The sequence below is a fragment of the Sorex fumeus genome, unplaced genomic scaffold (genome assembly GCF_029834395.1).
Source record: "Sorex fumeus unplaced genomic scaffold, SorFum_2.1 ptg000034l, whole genome shotgun sequence".
Lineage (NCBI taxonomy): Eukaryota > Metazoa > Chordata > Mammalia > Eulipotyphla > Soricidae > Sorex > Sorex fumeus.
In genome coordinates, this window is record NW_026606091.1 from 32,393,957 (window position 1) to 32,421,322 (window position 27,366).

Consider the following 27,366-nt stretch of genomic DNA (forward strand, 5'->3'; position numbering starts at 1 on the left):
GAGGGCTGGGGTGGGGGGAGGAAGGGGGCTGGGCGGGAGGTTCTTACATCAGCCGGCCCACGTGCAGGCGGGCCGGCCGGCGCGGGGCGGGGCGGGGCGCGAGGGGCGGGGCGGGCGGCGCGCGGCGGCCGGGCCCCCGGGGCTGCGCCTTTTCCGCGGCGCTCGCCTCGCCCCGCCCCGCCCGCGCCTTCTCCCCGCCCCGTCCCGGGTGCCGCCGCGGTGGCGGCCGAGAGCCGAGCGGCGCCGCGCGGGCCCGCGTGTGGGAGAGAGAGCGAGCCTGGGCCGGCCGCCCGCCTCGCCGCGTCGCCGCGTCGGGCGCAGTGCGGGCCCGCGGCCGGGGGCGGCAGTAGAGAGCCGGCGCCGCGCTCCTGCCCCCTTCCTTTTCCCTCCATGGTTTCTCTCCGCTCCCGCGAGTAACTTGGCTCCGGGGGCTCCGCTCCGCCCGCCCGGGACCGCGCCGCCGCCGCCGCCGCCGCCAGCCCCGCGCGCGCGACCCCCGCGCCCCGCGCCGCCGCCGCCGGCTCTCGCTGCGCCGGCCGGGCCGCGCCGGCCCCTCCGCCCCCGCCGCCGAAAGTTAGTTGGGAGAGGGGGGGACGAGGGCACCATGGACATGAAGAGGAGGATCCACCTGGAGCTGCGGAACCGGACCCCGGCCGCGGTAAGCGGAGCGCCGACCGCCCCCCCCGCCTCGCCGCCGCTCGGGGGTCGCCGCCGCCGCCGGCGCCCGCGCCCCTCGGGTGACTTGCATGTCATGGTGGCCACCTGCGGGGGGCCCGGCGCCCCCGGCCCCCGGCGCGGGGCACGGCGCGGCTCGCGGGCTCGGACGGGGACGGCGGGCGGGGAAAAGCGGGCGCGGAGGGGGGAGCGAGCGCGCGGGATTAACTCTTTGGCCCCCGCGGCCGTCCCGGGGCCGGCGGTGGCGGCGGCCGGGAGCGCGGGGGTGGGGGTGGGGGGCGGCGGGCGGCCAAGTTGGCGCGGCGCGGCGGGCCGCGGGGCTGCCCCGAGCGGCGGGCGCGGCGCGGGGTTGTGTAACGCCGGGAGCCATGTTTGCCGGGGATGCGCGGCCGGGCCGGGCTGGGCCGGGCCGGGCCGGGCCGGGCCTGGCCGGGGGGGGGGGGGCTCGCTCGGCGCCGAGCTCCGCGCGCCTCGGGTCGGCTCCGCGCGGGCGGCGGGTCGGGCCCCGGCGGGCGCCAAAACGCGCACCGGCTTTTTTCTCTTTTTTTTTTTCCCCCTTGAAATAATATTTCCGAGCTGGGGGACTGCGGAGAGCGAGGGGGTCGGGGAGGACGTAGCCCCCCGCGGAGAGCCGGGGGGTCTCGGGGCGGGCGCGGCCGGGGCGGGGGAGGGGCGAGCCCGGGCGGCGGAGGTGGCGCAACCGCCGCCCCTCCCGAGGCCAAGTTTGAAAAAAGGACGCGCTTCCCGCCATTTTTCAAGCCTAAAAATACAACTTTCTCCCTCCCTCCCTCCCCCACACGCCGCCGCCGCGGCCGCCATCCGTCTCCCCCCACGCGGGCCCCGCGCGGCCTGGCCCCGCCGCCGCCTCCCGCGCCCGGCCCGGTCGGACCCCGCGTCCCTGCGGCCGGGCTCCTGCGCAAGCGGGCAGCGCGGGGCCGGCTGGCCCGGCCCGGCCCGGCCCCGGCGCGCCTCAGCCCCGCGACGCAGCGCCATGTTGGCGGGCGGGCGGGCGCGCGTGCGTCTCCCTCCGCCGCCTCAGGAGCGCGGGCCCGCGGGCGCGGCGCGGCCCGGCCCGGCTTAAAAGGGCGACGCGGGCGGCCGCTTCCGCGCGGGGCCGGCCTGGCGGGCGGGCGGGCGGGCGGCCCTGGGCGGCGCACGTGCTGCGGCGCGGCGGCCCTTTAAGAGTCGCCGCCTTCTCCTTTCCCGCCGCCTGGCGCGGCCCGACGGGCTCCGCGTTGCCCGCCCGGGTGAGTGGCCATGGCCAGCCCGGCCCCGGGCCAGTCGCGTGCCGTCAGGTGGCCGCGGAATTAAGTTGCGGACTCGTGTGTGTGGGGGGGTTGGGGGGGGCTTCGGCGGGCGACCCGCAGCGTTTCCGACCCGGCGTGGCCCCCCACCGCGTGGCCGTCCTGAGCGTGTCGTCGGGCGCCCGGGGCCGCCTTCCAGGTTGCCCGGGCACCCCAGGCCGGCCCCCCCCACCCCCACCCATTCATCCCCTGGCGGTCAGACATTTTGTGTCGGCCACGTGCTAGGACCTGCACGCCGCGCCCCCGCCCCGGGAGCTTGCACCCCGACCCTGGCTGCGCGGGGGCGTGGGGCACCGGCCCACGGGTTCGGTACCTCGGGACCCAGAATTTTGACCTCCTGGAGGGGGGGGGCGGGGGGGGGAGGTGTGCGGTTCCCGCTCCCCCGGGCTTTTTGTGTGCACGTCGGAGCGAACACGCGGCGCCGCTCGGGAGGCGCGCGGCCGCTCGCAGGTACAGCACCCCCCGGGACGCGGCGCTGCTGCCCGGGTCTGCGGCGGCGACGGGGCTGGGGGGTGGGGGCGGTGATGGGGGTAGGAGGGGAGGATCCAGAGGACGCACACTGCCCATTCTCCCAAGAAACGGGCTTAGTGGAGTCAGGAGGATGCGACCTAAAATTGAAGTGCTTCTCACGGGGTGAGGGTGGAGGTGGGTTGAAGATTTTGAAGGACGTTAAAAAGGTAAATGCAGTGCAGGGCACAGAATAAAAAAGGCCAAAGAAAGAGCCCTAAGATGCCGCTTTCAAAAAGCCAAAGTCGCTCACGTGGCTGCTGGTAGGCCACTGCACGGGGCCCCTGGGCCCCAGGAGGCAGCGGGTCCTTTGGGGGAAACAGGGCGGATCCCTGCTGGGGTATTTTTTTGGGGGGGTTGATTTTGCTTTTTGGGTCACATCAGAAATGCTCAAAGGTTACTTCTGGCTCTGCACTCAGGGATTACTCCTGATGCTGCTGGGGCCGGGGGGGGGGGGGGGGACACGCCGTATGGAATGCTGGGGATCGAAACGGATCGATCTCGTGGAAGGCAAATGCCCTATCGGCAGTACCGTCGCTCCGGCCCCCCTTGCGGTGTTGAATGCGCTGGTGAACCATGGAGGGAGAGCCTGAGCACAGAGGGTTCTTCTGTTGCCCCCTCCCCAGGTGTCAAGTAGGGAGCATGGTCAGACCTTTATTAAGGCCTGGTGAATTTTTGCTGCATGTTTTATGGTCTTTTGTTTTCTTGGAGTTTGAGGAAGACCCTGGCTGCCTTAACTTTGGGGGAGCTTCCATGGGCTCTGAGCACGTGCTTTGCATGGAGGCCGCCCAGGGGGATGGATCCCTGGCGCCACGTGGTCCCCTAGCACCAGCTGCAGGGTGTGGTCCCAAAACTCCAAAAGAGGGGGGAGCACATGGGTCTTTCATAGGTTTAGTTTACAGTATATTTAAATCTTTATTTCTTAATAAACACAGATAATGCTCATCTCCCTAAGGGGAAGGCTGGTGAAGAAATACTTAATTGAATTCCATTTTTCCATGAGAGGAATGTTGTCATGGTGGGGGAAAAATTTCTTTAATCTGTCATTTTAAAAATAATGTTGAATAATGGACACTTTATGGGCCTGAGAAAGTACAGTGTGTGGCTTACGGGGTTCAAGAGCTCTGCCCTTGTGAGCCTCAAGAAAAGTAGGGAGTGTTTAATGCATTGTACAGTCTGCTTCATTGAGAATAAAATGGTGCTTGAACATACCACTTACACAGAGAAACGGATGCTGCTTTCAGCAGTGGGTGAGGGGGGACTGATGCCAGTGGCTTACTTTGCTACTCATCAGACTTTATTGCTTTCCAGAATTGGGGGAAATGACCTGTTGTTCCTTATGCTGGACTCTGATTGCATGGACGTTTGAGCATCTCATTAACTCCTTATCTAGGAGCTACTGGCCTGGGTAGTAATTAGCTCTGATTTTTGTTGTTCATTAGAAAGCCAGGCAGTTGGTGTGATACATAATCTATTGAAACATTTTTGGACTGTATATGCTGGACATATATGTTCCATGGAGGAATCTTAGTCCAACTTTACTGGGAAAATAATTTTTTTTTCTTTTAGAGGCTGAAATGATAGTACAGCCGGTAGGCTGCATACTCTGAATGACCAACTTGAGGTGCCATCTCCCCAGCACCACCAGGAAAGATTTGTTTAACTTAAATCTTAAAGTTTTTTTCTCAACTTTTGCGCTTAGGTTTATAGTGTTTTTTTTTTAATTTTTTTAAATTTTTTTTTTTTTTAGGTTTTTAATTGATCACATAGCAACTGGTTGCATTAAATTTTTCAGGGCCAGAGCGATAGTATAGTGGGCAGGGCCTTGTATGCGCTGGCCCCGGATTCCTGGTATCCCGTTATGGTCCCTTGAGTGCAGAGCCAGGAGTAACCCCACAGTATCACTGGGGGTTGACCCAAAAGCCAAAATAACAATAATTTTCATCAAAGTGACAGATAACAGAAATACTAGAATTAGAGTAAAAAAACCTACACATACAGGCCCATCATATACTTAAACATCCTAATATTTCAGGCAGAATGATTTTTTTTCTAAACTCAGATTATGAGTACTATCTTGTTATAGACAGGCATGCAAATAGCAAACATCTTTTTGTGCCTATTTTATACCCTTGTTGATAATAACTGTGTAGAACATAATTTGACCAGCCCCGGTGACTTTTACTGCCATAAATCCTGAAGGGGGCAGAATAATTTTATTTAGTGGTAGAGCACTTTATATGAAGTGCTGCATTTTCTTCCTTGGCATCAGGTGAACCTATAATTACCTCTTGGTATACCCCTGGTGGCTCCCAGCACCACTAGGGAGGGTGGGGGGAGGAGAAAGTATTTAAATGGAAATTCTGCCAAATCGATTTTCGAAATAGTTCCTGTCTTTTCCTACCCACCAATAAGATGTGGATGTTCCCCTCATGCCAACAAGTTCTGTCACCTAAGCACTTCGGAGAACTTTTAAATAATAGTAGGGTGCGGGACCAGAGCGATAGTCCAGCAGGTAGGTGTTTCCTTGCATGCGGCCAACCCGGGTTTGATCCCCAGCAGCCCCTATGGTCCCCCAGCACGGCCAGGAGTAATTCCTGAGCATTTCTGGGTGTGACCCAAAAAGAAAGAAAATAGGGTGTGAGGTTTGCTCATTGGTCTACTGAGAAGGATAGGGATTGACAAAGGATAGTGGAAGTTCTTTGAGGGAAAGGGGCTGGGCTACACCACTGCTGAATTCTGACTTTCTCCTGCCTCTGCTCAGGGGTCTTTCCTGGTGGGGCTCATATGTAGTGCTGGGATCCAGCTGGGCTCAGTCGCATGTGGCGTAGGCTCCAGCCCCAGGTGTTTTTCTTTTTAAATATTCCTATGTCACCACCATCATGCATTACCTGCTTTTTGAATTCATGTACTGACTCAAAAAATTATCTTTAATTCCTCCATATGCCCTTTCTGCTCTTAAGACAAACCTCTGGTAAGGTAGGTTTTTGGGTGTGGTTTTTTTTTCCTTGTTGGGTCACACCCAGCGATGCACAGGTTACTCCTGGTTCATGCACTCAGCAGTTACTACTGGCCGTGCTCAGGGGACCATATGGGACGCTGGGAATCAAACCCGGGTTGGCTGGCTGAGTGCAAGGCAAACACCCTACCCGCTGTGCTATCACTCCAGCCCTTGGTAAAGTAGGTTTTTTGTTTGTTTGTTTTGGGACCACATGATCCGAGTGGTGCTTTTTGTGTACAAGGCCTGCTCCCCTTTTCCTGTGCCTTAACATATGGAACCACCATCCTCCGCATGTGCTCTCCCTTTTGAGCTATGTTGTGATGGGGGCTTAATCTTTCCTTTGAAAAGAAATAGCGTAGAGGGCCAGAGTGATAATACAGGACACTCTATTAATTAAGATTAATTAATTAAGGACAGCGTACTTACCCTTGCGTGCGGCTGATCCGGGCTTGATCCCCAGCATCCCATGCGGTCCCTGAGCCCAACCAGGAGTGATGCCTGAATGCAGAGCCAGGAGTAGCCCCCAACTCTGTTGGGTGTGGCCCCCCAAAACAAACAGGCTTTCGGTTTTTAGATTTTTATTTTAAATTCGTGTTGGAAAAGGAGCTCGTTTATCGGAAAATGAGAAATGAACTGTGGATTTGTCCCCCAAGACTAAAAGCTTTCTTCAAGCAGAAGGCTCGCTCAGTCTCTTGGGCCCAGGGGCACCCTGAGACAGCTGTGCTCACACTCAAATGCCTGCTTAACTTTCCCCTTCCCCCTTTCTATGTGCACCCTATTCCACAGTTCAGTCTTTTCTTTGTAAGGTTTCTGCATTCCTTCACTCAGGAAGGATGTGGGAGAGGAGAGTTGAGACACCCCTACCACCTGACTCCAGACCTTTCCACCAGGGGCCAGTTGAGCATGTTAATGGGCTGGAGGGCTAGATGGCTGGCTTTCCTGGATGTCTTCCTCGGCCGGACCCTTCCTTCCTCTGCTTTCTGCTGTGGCTGTTGGCTGGGGCTCCGTTCTGAGGGCAGTGCATTTCTTTATCCCAGCCCTTCTGGAGAAGAGGCATGTCTTCTGCACAGAGCCAAGCAGTCCTCTGCCCTACTCATCCCAGTAAATTCTGTTGTCTCCTCAAGGAGAAAATGAAAAGTCTCTTGTGAGCTGTCCCTAAACTTTCTGCTTTCCCACTTAATTATAAACTCACCTATACCGGTATCCCTCCTTGCCTTTGCCATGGGAAGAGCTGCCTCGCCTCCAGCAAGAATAGCTTATTACTGTAGTTGTGCAACTTTTTCTTCTTATATACACACGCATAATTTTCTGTTTATTTTTGGCTTATTTTGTGGTTGGAGGGGAGGAGTAGAGATTCAGTGTGATTTGGTTGGTCTTCAGTGTTTCTTTGAGGTGTTTTATTTATTTTGGCCCTGGTGCCACACCTGGCAGTGCTTGGGAACCGTGTGGGATACCAGGGAGGGAGCCCGGTGGATCATATGCAAGGGAAGCTGTATTATGTCTCTGGCCCTTTAGATTTTTTTTCCCTTACCTGGGTAAACAGCAGGAAAAAGATAATAAATTCAAATAGCTAGAATTTCTTTATGTCAGGATAGATCACAAAATCAAGTCAAATATATTGGAAGATAATTTTTTGTGGCATTAGAAGATGTCATTTCAGATAATTTCTTCAGCCATTAAATGTGTTTAAAATAGAAAAATGGTAATAAAAAGTAAAAAATTAAAAAAATAAAATAGGGAAATGGTCATGGATAATGTGTGTTCAGTAATTATAAGAGGGATCCTTATTTTTTAATATTCCTGTGCTATCTCTGGCCCCCAATACTGTAAGGTTTTTGATAACTGGTCAAAGTGTAATTCTTTAATCATTATGTAGTGAAGCAAGGTAGTTTTTATTTCGACTTAGGTATGAGGGAAGAGAAGGAAAGAAAGTCTGTATTCAAGAGAACACAGGCTTCTCCTGGAATGACAAAAGCAAAAAGACATGAGATGCATGTTCAAGGAGAGCATGGCTGGAAGAGCAAGCCCTAAGTTGGAAGAAATGTCCAACAGGTGTTTTGACCCAGTGATCTTCAAGTTACAATGTCTTAATGGCAGCAGGCTAAGTCTTTCAATTCCTTCTCACTTGGCCTTTGGCGTACAAGTGTCAGTGTCATGCTGTAAGATTCTGTGTCTGATGTAGTTCGGGAGACTACCCAGTGGGTATTCACTGTCATGTAAAACAACACATGGGCTGGGCAATGGCAGTTCGTCTTTTTATTGGTCTTGGGGTGGGTGGCTTTTGGGACCGAGTGAAGCCAGTATTAGCTCAAGCACTACATCTGGCCTGTGCACAGGGGTTCTGGGAGCACCGTGTATGTGGAAGGGCCTTCTGCATGGGGAAGGTGTGCTCACTGCTCTGGGCTCACTCTCGCACCCTGGCCCCCCTAGTACCAATGCATGCTTGTAAAATTTGGATAGAAGTAAACGTAAAAATGCTCATTGTTCCTCTACTCCCTTCTGCCAGAAGTTACCCCTTCAGCATTTGCTACGTTCATGTGCTGCTCTAAGCAACTCCTTGATACTCTGGGATGCCCCTATTTTGCAGATAGGAGACTAAGGCACAGGTGAGGTGACTTGGTAACACACAGGTTAAGTGGTAGGGCCAGGATTTGATCCTAGGCGTATGTCTCCAGAGTGAGGGGAGCTCAGCTGATCTCAAGTTTCTAGACGTCTCCAGGGTCCTATTCCAGTAGGAAAGGAAGCAGCAAAGGGTGTAAGAAATCTGTGCTTCCCTAGCCAGGGCTTTTGAAAAAGCGGTGGACACAGAGTAGTGAGAAGTCCTAAGAAGAGGGGGTAAGATGAGAAGGGGCCAGAGAGAGAGTCCAGCCGGCTAAGGTGCTTTCCTTGCACCGGTTTGATACCCCACATTCCCATATGATCCCCGAGCATCGTCAGCTGTGGTCCAAAAACAAAAGAAGTGGGTAAGATAAGGTTGTGGTGTTGTAGGTACCATTGGTTCTACATCTGTTTACTCTTCTGTAAATAAATGGGAGATAGGTACGTGATACAAAGAATGAGTAAGTTCCTCATAAATGACAGCAATTACTAGGGTAATGTTCTCGAAATTTATATGGGAGGATGAAGACATTACTCACTCCTAATCTCATTTTAGAAGGATCAGCATCTTCCCACAAACATGCTTAATTCATGCTGCTAAATATTGACAGCTGCTCTGTACAAATGTCTCTGATAGTTAAAGCTAATTTACGTCACTATAAGTTGATCAGCCATGTTATTAAAACGCCAAGTTTCCTAGTCACGCAATCTATACAGTAGCATCGCACTGTAGCGCTGTCCTCCTGTTGTTCATTGACTTGCTCGAGCGGGCCCAGGAACGTCTCCATTGTGAGACTTGTTATTGTGTTTGGCATATCGAATACAGGTAGCTTGCTGGGCTCTCCAAGAGGGGCGGAGGAATTGAACCTGGCTCGGCCGGCTGGGCGCGCGCAAGGCAAACGCCCTACCTGCCTGGTGTGATATCGCTCCAGCCCAATCTATACAGTAGACTGTTAAATAATGACTGTAGAATCTTCAGTAGGGGCCAGAGTTTATGCAGGAGGTAACACACTGAGCTTGCATGAGATCAACCCCAGTTTGATCCTTGAAACCACAAGGACTGTCTGGTGTGACCCAGTATCCCTTCCCCAGTCTAAAGGCGAATTTTGAATTTTGGTGCCACAAAAGGAGATTTTGTGCCCTGAAAATAATTAATGTTCTTTTGCCTAGATTCCCTAAAAATTTTCCTCACATACAACCTAAATCTGTTTTTGGGGGTCCAAATTCTGTGTTGGGGGTCAGAGCAGTGGTACAGCAGTTAGCGTGCTTGCCTTGTTTGTACACAGCTGACCTGGGTTTGATCCCTGGCACCCCTTGAGCATTGCCAGGTGGGGCCCCAAAACAATAAAAATGCTGTGCTGGAGGTCTATCCAGGGATCTATCTAGGATGCAAGACCAAATGCCCTAACTTCCTTCCCCAGTACTATTTTTCTGGCCCCTCATGCTTGTTTTCAATTAAAACATATTGCATCTTTTTTTGTGTGTGTGCTTTTGGGGTCACACCCGGCGATGCAAAGGGGTTACTCTTGGCTCTTCACTCAGAAATTACTCCTGGTGGTGTGCTAGGGGACCATATGGGATGCTGGGAATCGAACCCGGATTGGCCGTCTGCAAGGCAGTCACCCTACCCGCTGTGCTATCGGTCCAGCCCCAAAACCTATTGCATCTTGAGATTGATTCCTAGTGTGGAAATACTAGTGAAGACTACTGAAATCAGAAATGTGTGGTGCAGAAGAAATCTATTGCTAGTCTTAATGATCTTAATTTAAAAAAGTTTTCCTTGCATCCATATCCTGACCTTTGAAGGCTGACTCAGTTTGAAGGAAAGGAGTATGTTTACCCCTCGGTTGTTTTGAATTTGAACCACACCCAGCAGTGCCTAGGGCCCCAATAGCAGGGTTCAGGGGAACCAGGGAGTGAACCAGAATCTCATGCATCCAAAGAATCTGTTTCAGCCCACTGAACTCTAGCTCTCCAGTCCCTTTACTTGACATTTGTAAGTAGATGAAGCCACTTCAAATGGATGACAGAAGGAACAGAGAGAATATAGTTTGTACACTTGTGTTTAGATATAATTTGGGTCCATTCCATCCATATATTCTAAGGCTTAATCGTTTTTCATTTTATAACTGATCTGTGTCTAGAAGTTAACTTGATACAGTTTTTTTCTTATGTATTTATGATTGGAATTTTACTTTGTTTTCTGTGTTATTAAGATTTTGCACCTTTTTTGTTTTGTTATCCACAGGTTCGAGAACTTGTCTTGGACAATTGCAAATCAAAAGATGGAAAAATTGAGGGCTTGACGGATGAATTTGTGAATTTAGAGTTACTCAGTTTAATAAACGTATGCTTGAGTTCAGTTTCAGATCTCCCCAAACTACCTAAATTGAAAAAGGTAAGTGCTGTAACAGCCGAAGAGAATTATCCTGGGATGGGAAGAGAAGAATATACAGTTTTAAAACCAGTGAGGAAGCATTTTTAGTATAACAAACCACGTGGCCTTCAGTACTGGGCAGATCTGGGGCTGAATTCCGGTTCTGTCAGTTCCCTACAGGGTGATCTCTCTACAGGCCTAGTTTATCTCCCAAAGATACAATTTCCTCCCCTGTAAACTGGTGAATGCTGAATGACCGTGTAGGATTACTGTGATGTTTGGAAATTACCCATGTTGGATGCTCATAGATGATTCTTGTGGTTTCTGGACCATACCTGGTAGTACTGTTTCCTCAGCCCCTAGAATCTGTATCTTATATGTACTCACTCAGTACCATTTTTATTACATAGGAAAGGTTATGTAGTCACTGCCAAATTCTCCACTGTTTCCCTTTGCTTGGGAACTTAACTTGAATCTTTGTTTAGGTGAGGACACACCCAGCAGTTCTTGGGAGCACTCCTTATCGTGCTCAGGAGACCCTGTGGTGCTGGGGATTGAATCAGGGTTGACTGCGTGCAAGCAAGGCTAGTGCCTTCCTGTATTCTCTCCAGCCCTGTAATCATACTTAATCAAAGGGTAGGCAGGCTATTATATAGGCATCTAGTCATATTGCTGGGGGGAGGGTATTAAAAAAATTTTTTTAATTACACAAAAAGTATATTTAAAACCCGAAGTGCTTTGGGAGGATGCGCCCCACCCAGAGATTCTGCAAAAATTTTATCATGAATGTCACAATTTTCTGAAATCATGTACTGATTTCATTTGGGATTAACTATACCTCTGTTTTGGTAACCTTGTTATCTTAAAGACTGAGGTTCCCAGATTTAATTGGTATACTGCCCCCAATCAGAAAAAAAAACACCAGAAAGTACCTTCTAATTGCCCCAGTGCTCCTACTTTGCCTTCCTCCAACCCCCCCACCCCCGGCCTAACTAGAGTCCCCAGGATTGGCAAAGGGCATGTTATCTTTCCAGGAGGCAAATACTTCTCTGAGATAACAGAAACAGATGGCAAAGCTGTTGAAAGATGGTGACAGATGTGTATATCTCATGTGTGAAAGTCTGAGCAAAAAAAAGTGGCCTCTTTATTTTGATTGCTAAAATGTCAGTTAATACTTGTCTTTGATTATAAAGTTGTTTATAAACAGACAGTAACTACTTCAGTGGAACATGCCATTGAAAGGAAAAACTTGAAGTGTGCAATTTTTTCTGAATTAAATATTTGGGGCTGATGGTACAGCAGCCGGTAGGATACTTGATTTACCCATGACCTGCCCAGGAGTGATCCCTAAGTGCAGAGAATCAGGAGTAAGACCTGAGCACTGCTAGGTGACCCTGCTTCTTTCCTTTTTTTTTTTCCCTCTCACTAATTGGGTCACACCTGGTTGTTCTTAGGGACAATTTCTCACTCAGAGCCCAGAGGAACACGTGGTTTTGGGAATCCAGTTCTGGGCTCCATGCAAGGCATTGTTCTGGCCCATTAAGGATTTTCCTCCTTCTGAATTTTGGGGTTTTGGTCCACACCCGGTAGTGCTCCAAGAACACCCCTTGCTCTGTCTCAGCTAACTCGTGGGATGCTCAGGGAACCTCACAGTGGTAGGATTGAACCCAAATGTGTACTTGATTCTTCGATCTCTCTGTCTCTCTCCTCTTTCCTCTGTCATCTCTCTCCTCTCTCCCCTCTCTCTCCCCTTCTGAAGTATTTGTACAGCATCTCAGCAGTGATGTTTTTGCAGTGTGTGTGTGTGTGTGTGTGTTGGAGATTGCACAAATTTGCAGTGTGTGTATGTGCTGCCACTGAAACACACCCTTGGCCCCTTTGTTGCTTTTTGCTTTTTGAATAAATTCTTTCCATAAATATATATATAATCTTTTTTGAGTTCTATTCTGCATCATGGATTATTTTAATTGCATGCCAAAAAACTAGAATAGTGGAGCTGCCTGGACTGCAGAGTCTAGCTGGTCTGGCATCAGATCATAGACTTACCTTTGTAACAGCTGTGTCATCTGGAGCAAGTGGCATAGTCACTTCAGTTCATTTTCCTCATCCAAATGGGGTTAAAAATTCTACTTTAGCCCATAGGATTATTGTGAGATTCCGTGGGTTTATAAATTGTGCTTCAAACAGTGCCTAGTATTTAAGCACTGTAAGGGTTACATAGACTTGGTTACTATTGTTGTTGCCTCTTAAAATAGAGAATTGAAACCAGCCACTGTTGCCCAAGTTTTCTCAACTGCAGAATAAAGTCTGAATTAGATAGTTTGAACTATCCAGGCTCCGGTTTCTTTACTCTTAGGGTTCGAACATTCTTGATTTAAGACTCTTTTCTTCATTGGCGCACACTTGCTCTGCTACTTGACGTGCAGCTAAGAAATTAGAGCAGGTTCTTATAAAGGCTAGTGCCAGGTTTATACACGACGTGGCCTCAGGGGACTAGGTTTCATCAATCCTGAAGTTATTGCTCCACTTCTTTTCCAGAGACTACCCTCCAACACACATACACACACACCTTTGAAATAACATTCTCCAGTGACTTTCATATGTTGGTACTGTACAGAACCAGATTAGGTTCTGTGGACATATTTCAAGCTTTGCTTGGCATGCAGAATAAACTGCTTTAGAATGCATGGGCCATTTACCCTTCCTGGCAAGTATGGAGTATTAAACGATTCAAAGAATTTTAATCTGCTCTGACCTACTTTTTAGGTTAGGACATGTGTTCAGTGATGTTAGAGGCCAGTTCTCTAGCAAACTGTTATGATTAGTTAGTTAAGAAAGCACAGCTCGGCCAGCTGGGTATCCTAGGGGAAAGAACAATTCAGATAGAAAGGGGAACACCAAGTGGAGGGTGTTTGGAGGATCCTCCCAGGAGGGGAGATGCAGGTTGAAAGTAGACTGGACTGAACATGTTCACCACTCAATGCCTCTTTGGCTGATCACAGCGCCCAGGAGGAGAGAGAGAACAGGGGGGAATGCCCTGCCACGGTGGCAGGGGGGGATGGGAGGATGGGGGGGAGGGATATTATCCTGGTGGTGGAAAATGGGCACTGGCGGAGGGATGGGTATTTGATCGTGGTATGACCGAGATCCAAGCACAAAAATTTGTAAATCTACAACTGTACCTCATGTCGTTTCACTAATAAAAAAGAAAAAAAAAAAGAAAGCACAGCTCTCTTGGGGCAGAGAGCTGCTACTCACTTGGCTAACCCTGGTTCCATCCCTGGTAACATACACCACCTGAGCACCAGCAGGAGTGACCCCTGAGCACTCCTGGGTGTGGCCCCAGAATGGTGGGGGGCGTCAACACAGTTCTCATCCCATCTCTTCCATAGTGTTGATGGAATTTAAAAACTATCAGTTTGGGCCTAAACAAGATGAATATGTATGCCCAGCTATAATTTGATCTTGATAAACATTTGCTATTTGTGCTGCCTGGGTGATGTTTGTGTCTCTCTTTTATTCTTACAGCTTGAGCTGAGTGAAAATAGAGTCTTTGGAGGTCTGGACATGCTAGCAGAAAATCTTCCAAATCTTACACATCTAAACTTGAGTGGAAATAAACTGAAAGATATCAGCACCTTGGAGCCTTTGGTAAGTAATTGAAAATTTGAAACCAAGAGGTTTTGGTCATGTTCATTTTCATATTTCTTTTTTGTAAGGGCAGTGACTGACAATGATTTTTTTTAATGCTTTCCCCTATTTTGCTGGTGCTAGAGATTGAACCCAGGGCCTAACATGAAAGGCAGACACACAACCACTAAGCCACATCCCTAGCCAATGTTTTTATATTTTAGTGTAAGCTCAATTGTGTCCTTGTGGCTGTGCTCTCTGTGTGATAGTGTGACAGCTTCCTTTAAGAGAATCTTTTTATACTTTTTAAAATTGATAGGTTGACTGTAGCTACTTAAATATTACCTTGAATCTATTTCCCTAGGTTAGCTAGGCTCTTTTCTCACATGTGCATTTTAGAGAAGAGGCTATTTTCATTGAGTGGCATATCTGAACTGAAAATGGAATGCTGTAAGGGCAGCATCAGCAAGTTTGGGGGGTTTCTGTGTAAGTGGCTGCTCTTGTGCTTTAGCTGGGTCACTGCTGTGTACTTTTTACCTGGGAATCCCCAAAGGTGGTATGGTGAGCTTTGGAAAGTTGTAGTCCAGTTGGGTTATAGACTTGGGTGGGCTGTGTGACCTTGGTCAAAATGCTTCTTCTCTCTGGGCCTCAGTTTCCTCTCATGAAGCAGGGACCAAAGTAATCCTGCTGCACCCACCTCGCTTAGGAGTTCTAAAAATAAGGGACTCTTCTTAATTTGTTTTAAGGAAAACTGTATTGGTCCAGGCCACATAAGTTCTGAGCAGCCGGAAAAGAGCTTGTCCATGCATAGGCTAATGTGGGTGTGGGGCAGAGCCCTAGGCTACTCTGCTGATTGCCCTTTAGAGAGATCTATCAATTTAATTTTGTTAAACAATATAATTCTCCAATACAACGTTCTATAAATGTGGCATGGAGATAGAATCCATTTTAATAAGGCCAATTGAATTCAGACTTGGTTTATATCAATGTTTTGGTAAAAGTCACCCTTATTTGATTGGCAAACATTGATGGGGAGTGGTTAGATAGCAGATAGGAGCTATCTTTTGGGATCCTTAGCACCCTAAAGTTTTAAAAATACTCGTATTTTCATTACAGCTTGGGAAGATGCAGATTTGTGATCTATTTTAATGAAGGTGGAAGGCTTTTTTTTTTTTCCAGAATTAATAGGTTCGCTTCCTTCCTAATAATTGAAGTTCCGTCTCAGTGTCTGTATAATTACCTTAGCCAAATCCCTTCATTTTTATATTAAGGTGGACCATACTTAATTCATATTTCTGATAAAATTGGGGGCCTGTACTTTTGCCCCTTTTGTTAGTGGTATATCCAAACAGGTGTGAGACTTCCTAAATTTTACTAATTCTAGTCTTTTTCTCCAATCTCCAATTCCAATGTTGAGCAAATATTTGCCAAATTTGGCCACATTCCAGAACGTTAACATTTGCTTACTGTATCCTCCCAGTCTAGTGAAGAGAGAATGACCGTGGGTGTGGGTTAGCTATACACAACCCCCGTCCCATCCAGTCCTGAGAATATGTGTTCTTTAGCAATGAGGAGATTGTGTTTAGAAAACATTTTTTTGCTTGCTTGCTTTGGTGTGGGGGGTGGAAGGTCAGACCTGGTGATGCTCAGGGGTTATTCCCAGCTCTGCAGTCAGGAACTATTCTTGGCAGTGCTCAGGGGGCCATTTGGAATGATGGGGATCAAACCCGGGTCAGCCATGTGCAAGGCAAGTGCCCTACCTGCTGTGCTATCTCTAGCCCCTAGAAAACATCATTTCTAAACTGCAGGATAAGCAATAGAGAAGGGACTCAAATTTGACCTTCATTAATTTTTGGACTACATCCGGCAGTGCTCTGGGCTTACTCATGGCTCTGCACTTGTGGTTTGGGGCACAGGATACCATGTGGGGTAGATGCTGGGGATTGAACTCCGATTGGATGTTTGTAAGGCAAGGACCTACCCACCATACTGTTGTTCCAGCCCACACTCCACCATTCTTGTTAGCAAGAATACAAAATCAAATCACTACCAAGTTTCCCAATCAGACATCTAAGTTTGACTTTTGTTTGTCTTGTGAGGACAGGCTAGATTCAACTTCACCACACATAGGAACCCATTTTCCCCCAGTAGTACAGAGTGTCCTCGAGCACCTTTCTTTGCTTAGATCACTGGCTTTTGCCTTTTTTTTTTGCGGTAACCAGAGTCTTTTACAGACCGTCCCAGAAACAAGAAGAGGATGCTGTGTGGGCTATGTCTGTTAGGGTTGTCCTGACCAGGCTATTAATGTGTGAGGGCCGTTTGGAGGCTGTGATAGTCTCTGGTCCCCAGGAAGAATGAGAAAGTCTAGTTGTGCTTGCTATTTTTGGAGGGCCTGTCAGTGAAATACTGTAGGCAGTAGTGGATGTTTAATATATGTGATCCTCAAGAACTATTTCTACATAGTAGGGAGAACTTTTATGCAGGAGGAGGCTGAGGCTTGGGAGAGACTGAGTCCCTTGTCCAGAGTCACACACACTTGGCTACCAAGGGGCAGTCGGAGTGCCTTGTGCACAGGGCTGTTTAGAAAAGCCAGAATGCCCACCACTCGCTTTTATTCACTATTCAGATTTCTGGGGGTGCTAGTTGGGCTCAAAGAGTTATATAACTTGGAATAAGCAGAAATTGTAGCAGAGAAGATGAAGGTTTAGTGGGGGAAGGTTGGGTTCATTTTGACATCTGAAAGTATTTTCAGTGGGGAAAAACACCATGCTCATCCTCATTAACCACATACATTTTGAACACCGTCTACTTTGAGCCCAGTTCTTACAGCCAATGCAATGATTGTGAATGCCTCTGCTTGCTACAGGGACATTAATCGAGAGACAAAGAAGGCATCAATTCAAACTTCCTTGGACACCTTTTTTAAGCGACCTGGGCCATCCAAATCATCCCCCAAAGCCCTTCTAAATTCTAAGAAGGCAAGCAAAATTATTGTTAATAAAATGTTTAATGTTTATTATGGCTAGCCTGTTAGTTTTAGACCAAGTTTTCTGGTACGGAAGATTTGTGGTGGTTTGTTTTGTTTTGTTTTTTTGTCTGAAGCAGTATTAACACATTACATTGAGATTCTGAATAATCTGTATAGTGTTTTGGGTCTTAAAGCACAATTTTAAACTGTATGCCATTTAAAAATACTGCAGTTAGTTGGAATTTTGTTAATTTGCTCTTCGTTTCCTGGTATAGTGTTTAGACGTACTCCAGTTGTCATTAATGAGCCCGCTCTCAGGAAGTTGCTGAATACCCACCAGATGCAGTTTCAGAAATGGGAGGCTGGGAAACCCTGTGTGCCAGGCCAGGGGCACTGTAAAGCATTAGTAAAGAACAGGTGGCATCTCCAAGTTTGTGTGTCCTTTTTTAAGGAAAACCTTTTGAAAGGGAGGTGGCTAATCCCTTTGAAGACTTTTTTTAATTTTGCCTTTTGGGTCACACCCGGCAATGCACAGGGGTTACTCCTGGCTCTGCGCTCAGGAATTACCCCTGGCGGTGCTCAGGGGACCATATGGGATGCTGGGAATCAAACCCGGCTTGGCCGCGTGCAAGGCAAACGCCCTACCCGCTGTGCTATTATAGCTCCAGCCCCGCCTTTGGAGAATTTTTAGACGGCCTTTTTGGAAAAGCTGCCTAAATGTACTTGTGGTTGTGTTTTAGCGGGCATAAAACGAGCCATTCTGTGAAGAGAGTTCTAGGTATGCAAGTTATTTATCTGGGTGTGGTTATTTATCATCCAACTGGGAATAACCGTGAATAGATTGGTCTTAGGGTCTGGGAAAAGGGTGCAGCTACTCAGGTCCTGCAGTGCTCCAGGATATACTTGGTGGTACACCTGGGGCTCTGGTGCTGAGGTTGGATCTCCAGCCCTGATGCTTGCAGAGTGAACCACTGAGTTGTCTTCCTGGACCTCAGGGCATGCCCAGTAGGGAACCTTGATGTAAAAACAGCTCTCTGATAAAACGAGAAGGGCTGTGGAACAGCTTTCTTAAGAACTCAGGATTGAATTACCCAAGCACATTATTGGAGCCATAGTCTAGGGTCATTGTTTACGTTTTCAACCTCTGCCTGTTGCCATAACTTTGCTCTGTATTCTTTGCCTGGCTTGGTGTTTCCTAGAACTACTCAGAGTAAAATGAGTGTGGGAATTTCTTTGGTCAGGAAGATGAGAATTCTGTAAAGTGCAGGGATCAGCAACTTTCTCTTAAAGAGACTGACTATACCCAGATCCCTTAGGCCATTTAATCTGTCTCCACTACTCAGCTTTGCCATTGTAGTTTGCACAAAGCTATACATAGTACATAAACAAATGGGTGTGGCTGTGTTCCAACAGAACTCACTTTACAAAAACAGAAAGAAATGGGCATTTCTTCCCAGGTCCTTGGGAATGTTGAAACAGTTTTCCCAGTGAAGCATCAAGACTTCGTGAAGCAAAATTAGTATTTGTAACTTTATGGACAAATGGACAATAGAAGTGCTTCTTCCTTAGAGCATATCAAGCCTTTCCTGTTTCAGAAAAAACATAAGTTCACACTAATGATGATATATATAGATATAGATAAATATACACACAGACATGTATTCAGGACATAATACCCAAAAAAGCAACAAATTATAGAGTACTTGACTTTATACACTTTACAGACCTGCCGCCTCTTCTCCCTCTGAGGTTCTGCAGTCATTCCTTGTTATATCTCCTCCGCCCTCCAAATTCCTTAATTTACTGTCTTTATAACTGGTACACTGGTGTATTAAGATCAAGTGAAGATCCGAGTAAAATACAATGGCATTTTCTTAGCTACTTTGGCTGCTCAGAAAAATGCTTGCTCAAGTTTTTAAATTTTGATTTTTAAGTGGGTAAAAATGGGGTTCAAAATAAATCGAGGCATGGTAACACCAGTTTTATTTCAGAAAATAATCCTTTTAGGTGTCAGTCTCAACATTAAAAGAAAAGATTGTAGTGTTCCTGACATAATTTTTTATAATTATAAGCAGTATCTCAGCTGTTTGTTTCCATTTTGTTTCTGTGTTTGGGGCCACACCCAGTGATACCCCTGGCTCTGCGCTCAGGAAGTACTCCTGGAAGTGTGCAGGGGACAGTGTGGGATAGGATACTGAGAACTGAGCACGGTTCAGGTTGTCTGCATGCGTGACAGCGCCCCTGCCTGCTGTACTGTCTCTGGCTTCCCTTTACTCCCCCAGCCTGTATTGATTCCTGACATGCTGGACAATACCCACACTGCCACACTCGAATACATGTCTTTTTCATAGTGTTGTCCTTCTTTTCCCCAAGTAGAAATCTCAAGCATTATGAAAGTGGATGGATTGACTGAATTTCCTCCCCACACCACCACTCCCGGAGCATTAAAGACTGTGCTTCAGACTCAGCATGTTTTTACTGGCCATCTGATTACATGAATGTGAATGCTCAGTTTTAAAACAAATTTGACTGATGCAGAAAAAGATAGTTCTTTATGGTAGATACAGGAGGAGACGAGTAGTTAAATATAGTGGCCTAATACTAAACATTGCACAGATCAGAATTGCTTTTACTTGTTCAAGGCTGAGTGAGTAATTGAGCACAAGGCTAATTTAAAACCAGAACGTAGACTCTCTTGCCTCTTTAGGAAACGGGTTTATTGCTCATATTCTTTTGATTTAGAAGGTGTGTTTTTACCTTTTCTTCAGAAAAAGTTGGGGTGTCTCAAAAGTCTGGATCTGTTTAACTGTGAAATTACTAACCTGAATGACTACCGAGAGAGTGTCTTCAAGCTCTTGCCCCAGCTGACTTACCTGGATGGTTATGACCGAGAGGATAGAGAAGCTCCTGATTCAGATACTGAGGTGGATGGTGCAGACGAAGAGGAGGAGGATGAGGGTGAGTAATTAATGAATCTAATTTCCGCCTTTCTAGTAAAACTATTGATGTTCTTGCTTGAAAAATAATATGTGCATCTAGGCATTCCATTAGGTTTGGAACCTGGCGCCTCAAAATTTTAAAGTTTGGGGGCCATTATAAAGGTAAAGGTAAAGGCCCTCCCGTTGATCGTCGATTTGCTCGAGCGGGCCCAGTAACGTCTCCATTGGAGACTTTGTTGTTACTGTGTCTGGCATATCGAATACTCTCGGTAGCTTGCCGGGCTCTCCGAGAGGGGCGGAGGAATCGAACTCGGGTCGGCCATGTTGGCCATTATAGCTTTCAAATAATTAAAATGGTTGCTCCACTCCCAACTCCCACCCCCCCGGTTTTTTTGGGTTATACCCAGCAGTGCTCAGGGGTTGCTCCTGGCTCTGAGCTCAGGAATTACTCCTGGCAGTGGCTCGGGGGAATCAAACCCAGTTCAGCTGCATCCCAAGGTAAACACCCTACCCACTGTACAACCACACCGACCCCTAAAATAGTTGCTCATTAAGTCTTGAATTTGCAGCCTTAGCAAATTATGAACTTCAGATGATTGATGTTCTTGGAGTTCCTGACTTAAAAGGATGTTTATGTTGTGTCTTTGCTCCCTTTACCAGCTAAGTATGTTCAGAAAGCATTTCCTCCCCTGCAGGCTAGATTAGGTTTCTAGAAGATTCCATCAGTCCCTCACCTATCTCTTCTGGAGCATTTGTCATTATGCTTTTGCCCCTTTGGACCAGGCTGTGATTATCTTAGGTGGGGATGTCTTTCATTTCTTTATTCACAGGGCCAGACACTTGGTAATAGGTGCTCCGTACATGTGGGATCTTTGTGTTCTTTCAACATAAAATCTCCTTCCTTCGTGTATTTGTTTATGTGATTGATGCCTATGATGAAAACGCACTGGCTTTAGTAGAAGCAGAGTAATTAGTTCTGCATCAGAGTAGGAAAAACACAACTGTACATTTGTGGTGTTACTATATTTAAAGCTCTTTGCCTTGGGGGGCCCACACCCCAGCGATGCTCAGGGCTTACTCCAGACTCGGCACTTGGAAGTTAACTCTTGGTGGCTCTGGGGAACAATATGGGATTCCAGGGATGAACTCAGGTCAGCCGCATCCAAGGCAAGCATCCTCCCCACTGTGCTATCTCTCTAGCCCATCCAAAGCCTTGTTTAACTGTCTTGTTGGTGTTTGGGACCGTGTGGCTTGGAGGAACAAGCCCCAGCCTCCCTCAGGAAGTGCATTCCCTCTGCTGTAGAACTCTTTTTTTTTTCTTTTTGGGTCACACCCAGCGATGCTCAGGGATTATTCCTCAGGAATTATTCCTGGCGGTGCTTGGGGGACCATATGGGATGCCGGGGATCAAACCCAGGTCGGCCGCATGCAAGGCAAACGCCCTACCCGCTGTGCTGTCGCTCCGGCCCCTGGCTGTAGAACTCCTGACACATTTTACAGTGTTGTGGCTGAGGAACTACAAAAAGAGTTGGAGTATAAAGTATATAGTATAAAGACACAGTCACGTTTCATCTTGTTCCAAATGTGTCACTTATTCCCTTTTTTGCAGGTCCTCATTTAAGTCCAAAAGACCATTGTTCCTTTTGCCACCTAAGGGTCGAATGGGCATGCGTAGACTTCTTGGAGGATGGTATAGTGAGGGTGAAGAGTAATCAGGGGAAAAATACGTGAAGGCTGTGAGATGGCACAATGGACTGAATTCATGCTTTATATGCAGGAGCCCTGGGTTCTGTTCCCAGCACTGCCCAGTTGTCTGAGTACTATTAGATGTGATGCCAAAACATAAATGAAGGTTTGAGTCTTATGTATGTGTCAGACATAAATGCTATGGGAAGGGGCTGTTCTCTAAATGTTAAACAATCATTACTCAGGATAATCATAAATAATCATAACTAAATTATAAATTAGCAGAGTAATGGAGAAAGGGCACCCGGTGATAGGAGGTCTGGCAAGGTTACCTAACTAGGCGTTTCTTAAACTGAGAGTTGTGTAACTGTGAAGGTCACACAAAATTTGGCAGCATCACAAGATTTCTGAACATCCAAAATTAATTAAAAACTAAGAATGTAATGAATGGAACTGAGGTGTTTCTGGCAGCATTCATTCATGTTGCATTTCTTGGGACAGAGGTCGAAAATTGTTTCCGAAGCTTCATCTCAGGAAGTGATCTTTCGCTGAGGCTGAGTCAGCGCTGCTGAAGCAGAGAGAAGAGAAAGGGAATAGGCCAGGAGGGTCCAGGACTGGAGGAATAGGGACTGCTAGGCGAGAAGCTTTGCCACATGCGGTGGACACATAACACCGGGCCAATTAGCCACTGTGGAACCAACTTCCTGGCCTCTGCTTTCTCTTCCTCTTAGGAAGTTTCTGATTTCTCCCCAGAAGTTAAGGGAGTCTCCCAGCTTCCTGATTTAGACAGCGAACTTTGTGGTAGTGCCTCTATCGTAAAGAAACTTTAACGGAGACAGAACAGTAGTGCAGTGGGTTGGGATCTTGCCTTGTACTCAGCCAGCGCGGGTTTAAATCCTGACAGCACATAGATCCCAGAGCCCGCCCGAAGTGATCCCTGAGTACAGAGCCAGGAGTAAGCCCTGAGCATTTGTCTGTCCTGCCACTGCCCAGGGGCGGGGGGACTTAACAATGGAAATTTATTTTATTTTGTTTATTTTAAGATTTTGTTTTCAAAAGGTTGTTCACATTAATTTGATTACAGTTACATTCAGTATATCAACACCAGTCCCACCACCATTATTTCGAATTTTCCCACCACCGTTCAAGCGTGCCTGCCACAGGCAGATTCTAGATAATTTTGATTGCTTATTATGGATATCATATGAGGTTCTGTGGCCGTGCCCTCCTGGAATTCTAAATATGTAAATGATTGGGGTCTAGAGACATTACTGTAGGGAGCTAGTCGATTTTGAGATTGATTTGTGAGTCTCTGGATCAAGGCAGGTGGTGCACTTAAATATGTCCCGGAAGCAGTTTGTGGGTGTGGCAGCCAGGACCCTGAAGGGGCAGGGGAATGGGAAGGGATGAACCAACTCCTCTGCCATGTGGCCTGGCGTCTTCAGAGCCTATTCCTATACTCCTGTACCTGGGTTTTTCTTCTGTAAGTTTGTGATGACCAGGGGTTCATCTGGAGTGGGCGGAGAGGGGACACCTACTCTATCTGAGGAGCCCCAGAGAAATCACCTCAGCACGGAGTCCGGAGTTCCGACGAATACTTAAGACAAAGCCACAATACTTTGCCATAAGTATTTTGGCTTCCACCTACCTCACCAGGACTCTGGAACATCAGGTTTTACGGACTTGGGTGGAAACCTGGGCAGCTGCAGTGTCACTGTTTACCTCAGAATCTATCCGGAGGACCAAGCCAAGGCTCCCAATGCTTTGCCGGGTGTGCCCACAGGACATCAAGGGTATTAAATTCCTTTCGGACTTTCAGATGGAGAGGATGAGGAGGATGAAGAGGATGAGGATGGTGAAGAGGAAGAGTTTGATGATGAAGAGGATGAAGACGAAGATGAAGACGTAGAAGGGGAAGAGGATGAAGACGAAGTCAGTGGGGAGGTCAGTGTGTCTTTGCTGTTCTGCTTATTTATAACTAAAAGTGTACAAGTCCTAAAGAAAGCGATGTACTTGTGAACAGCACATTATGAATCTGATGAACTGAGCTTTGTCCTCATGTAAGAAACAGTAAGTGGACTATTTGGATGCAAATTAGCCGTGGTGCTTGTGCAGTTCATTCATTGCGTGAATTGTATATTTAGCGTAATATACGCTGGCTGTGACAGGATTGCACAGTTAAATAAGGACATGGTCCCTCGACTGAAACAGCAGGTGGTCTGGTTTTTGGAAAACGCATTCATCCACCATCCAAGGAGCTGAATGTGTAGCAGGACAGGAGGAAAAAGAGTAACTTCATTTGTTTGGTTCTGCTTGATACGGCTTTTGCTTTTTTTTTTCCCCCCTGCCACACCTGGTGATGCTCAGGGTTTGTTCCAGCATGTTGCTTGAGATTGTTCCCTGTGGTAGAGCTGGAAGTGGAACACAGTTCTCCCTCATGAATGCTACTAGTTATATCTCTGGCCTGTGTTGTTTAATTTTTATTTCAGGGAGAGTTATAGAAATAGGAAAGTGAAAATAAAGGTTAACAATTGAAATGTTCTTTGTAGTGAAAAAGGCTGAGCATTTGTATTTCGTGGGTATTAAATGTATTTCACATATAGTCAGTGAAATGAAACTCCTGAAATGGGTTTTGGTTGTTGTATTTTGTCTTTTTTATTGATGGGGGGGGGGGTAATAACCCTTGTTGTTTAGTGTCTGCTTGCTCAGGAAACCAGGTTCAATCCTGTGTACCAGGAATTGAACCTGGGCCTCTTCCACGCAAAGGATATTATCTAATCTGTTGTCACTCCAGCATTTTATAAGGGGATTATAGAAATCTCTATTCTGTCTTGCTTTGAAATTCAAGGGTTTTTTTGGGGGGGGGGTGAGGGGGAAGGGAATAGCGTTGGGAGGGCACACCCAACAGTGCTCAAGGCTACTCCTGGCTATGTGCTCAGGGGCCCATATATGATGGCAGGGATTCTGACATATTCAAGGCAGTCTCCTTAACTCCTGCGGGGGAGGGGTCGGGCTCCAGTCCCCAGGTCCAATTTTTTAAAAAAATAATTTCTTGAGCATTCATTGTAACTTGCATCATATTACTAAAATCAGGCAAATAATTTAAGTGGATTGACATGGAGAGTATCATGCAAAAGTGAAATGAGTCAGAAAGAGGGACACAGAATGACTGCACTAATTTGTGGAACTTAAAGTTACACAATGGGAGAATAACACCCAAGGATAGTAGAGATAAGGGCCAGGAGGATTGCTCCACGAAGCCGGCCTCACATGCTGGGGGGAAAGGCAGCTGAGATAGAGAGGGACCACTAAGTAAAGGATGTTTGGAGGGCCCACTCAGGATGAGAGATGCGTGCTGACAGTAGACTATAGACTGAACATGATGGCCACCTAATATCTGTATTGTAAACCATAACACCCAAAAGGAAAGGGAGTAAAAGGGAATATGCTTGCCACAGAGGCGGAGGGTGAGGGGTAGCGGGAGAGATACTGGGAACATTGGTGGTGGAGAACAAGCACTGGTGGAGGGATAGGTACTCGATCGTTGTATGACCGAAACGTAAGCACGAAAGTTTGTAAGTCTGTAACTGCACCTCACGGTGATTCATTAAAATTTTTTAAATAAAATCAGGCAAATAAAATGCATGATTTTAAAAAGGAGTTACTTTGATTGTTTTCATGATGGTAGGGATTGAAGTTTTACTTCACACTTGGGTAAAAATAACACTATGCGCTTTACATATACTAGGAAGAAGAATTTCATGATGGAGAAGTAGATGAAGAAGATGAGGATGAAGATGAAGACGAAGATGAAGGTGGGTCTAATGCATGCACTTCATTTCTCTTTAAACAGTGAGAGGGATAATGTCGATCTTAAATTCTGAAATCACAGGGAAGAATATTCACTGTCCTTTTCATTGGTGGTCTTCATCCCGCCTGTCTCTTCAGCCTTGGCATTGCCGCCGCAACTGATTCACGCAGAGACTAGGACAGGCATGGGCTCCTAACCTCGGTCCCCATGTTTCACCTGTGTTTTTCAGACACCGTTATATGGGTTACTGCCCGGCAAGTAAGGTGTTTGGAATTCCTTGACTAATAAAGATCTTCAATGATCGGGTAGTTTTTGCTGGATATAGAAAGAGCGCCCTTTCAGGAGAGCCACACGCTCTTCGTGCTCGCCACACTTCCTCTTGGAGAGCTTCCTTGCACCCGCTGCACTGCAGGGCCTGCCGGTGGCTTTATCTCAGCATCTGCAGTGCGAGGGGGGCCTGCCCCTACTTTCAGGGAGCATCTGGGAATATAATGGAACACAAATCTAGTTATTTTATTGAAATAACTAGGAAATTTTACTAGTTGAGCAAGTCAGGCAAGTGTTATTTCAAATACTGAAAGAGTCTAAGAAACCCCTAATTAGTTTCTGGCTTCCTGCAGTTTGAGTTTTACCATGTTCTAAGCTAAATACTTCTTAACTTTGTACAGTTATCCAAACTGACCCTTGTATGGGATTGGTGCCCTTGTTCCTACTTGACCAATAAGGATATAGACTTAGGAGGCTAAGTAGCCTGTCAGTGGGCCTCACCAACAAAAGGCCAGCTCTTTCCAGAGAGCTTCATACACGTTTCAGTGACTTCTGATGTCTCACCATTGGAGCCAGCAAGAGTAAGAAAAAGGAGAAAGATCTGGAAGACAGCAGCTCCGGATTGAGGAAATGAGTTTCTTTTTGTTTGCTGTGATTTTTAGACACTGCTCTGCATTTTCATCCTCCTTCATGGAACTATTAATGCCTATTTCTAAATTAGCAGTCTGTCACATGATGTACATGAGAAAATTTACATCGTTTGCCCCCAACTATCAAGAAGTTTGTTAATACTGGCTGTGGTGGGAACTTTGGTAGTATGCTTTTCCAGTTGTCTCAAAGAGGTTTGTGTTGTGTGTTTGTGTGCAGAAGAGGAAGAAAGCGGAAAAGGTGAAAAGAGGAAGAGAGAAACAGATGATGAAGGAGAAGAAGATTAAGACCCCAAATAAACTGCAAAAACAAACTGTTCAGTATTGGTTGGACTGCTCATGGATTTGGTAGCTGTTAAAAAAAATGGTAGCTGTGATTTAAAAAAAAAAAGTAAAAAAAATAAAACACCCAGATAACCCAGATACCCAAAGAGCCAAAGAATAGTTCCTGTGACATTCCGCCTTCCTTCACTTAGTCCCTCTTGGAAACCCACAACCAGGCTTGGGGGTTTCATCCCAACAAAATTGTCATAAGCATTGTTAGGTTTTGTGTAAGATTCTTGCTGTAGCGTGGGTAGCTGTCACTGGGGAGGCATCCACCTGTGGCTACCAGTTACACTGAGATTGTAACAGCATTTTTACTTTCTGTACAACAACAAAGCTTTGTAAATAAAATCTTAACATTTTGGGTCTGTTTTCTTCATGGTTTTCCTTTTTTTTTTTAATGTTTCATTTTATTTTTCTTTTACTTTAGGACATTTTGTGTGACAACTTCCCAAAAAGTATTTTTTAAGACTTTAAGTGAAATAAACACATTACTCTTTGGTAAAGTCTAGTTGTATGCATTTTTAAATTAGATTTTGTAAACTTTTCGTTAAAAGCAAATTAAAGAGTCCATGAGACAGTATGGAGGTTAGGGCACGTAGTAGGCACCTCGTGGTTCCCCCAGCACAACA

The 27,366-nt window shown here is 47.1% G+C and overlaps 1 protein-coding gene across 1 annotated transcript; it reads left to right on the forward strand.

The window, feature by feature from the left end:
* The first annotated feature begins 286 nt into the window (after window positions 1-286).
* ANP32B (acidic nuclear phosphoprotein 32 family member B) lies at window positions 287-27,098 on the forward strand. Its single transcript, XM_056117074.1, has 7 exons — window positions 287-658; window positions 10,334-10,483; window positions 13,991-14,113; window positions 19,829-20,018; window positions 23,505-23,629; window positions 25,434-25,500; window positions 26,631-27,098. The coding sequence occupies exons 1-7, from the start codon at window positions 605-607 to the stop codon at window positions 26,696-26,698; spliced, it is 777 nt and encodes a 258-aa protein (XP_055973049.1). The 5' UTR covers window positions 287-604; the 3' UTR covers window positions 26,699-27,098.
* The last annotated feature ends 268 nt before the right edge of the window (window positions 27,099-27,366 follow it).

Excerpts from the sequence above, each read along its gene's own strand:
- ANP32B (XM_056117074.1), top strand. The coding sequence starts at position 605 with ATGGACATGAAGAGGAGGATCCACCTGGAGCTGCGGAACCGGACCCCG. Across the intron at positions 20,019-23,504 it reads CGAAGAGGAGGAGGATGAGG|ATGGAGAGGATGAGGAGGAT; the intron begins GTGAGTAATTAA and ends TCGGACTTTCAG. Across the intron at positions 23,630-25,433 it reads AAGACGAAGTCAGTGGGGAG|GAAGAAGAATTTCATGATGG; the intron begins GTCAGTGTGTCT and ends TACATATACTAG.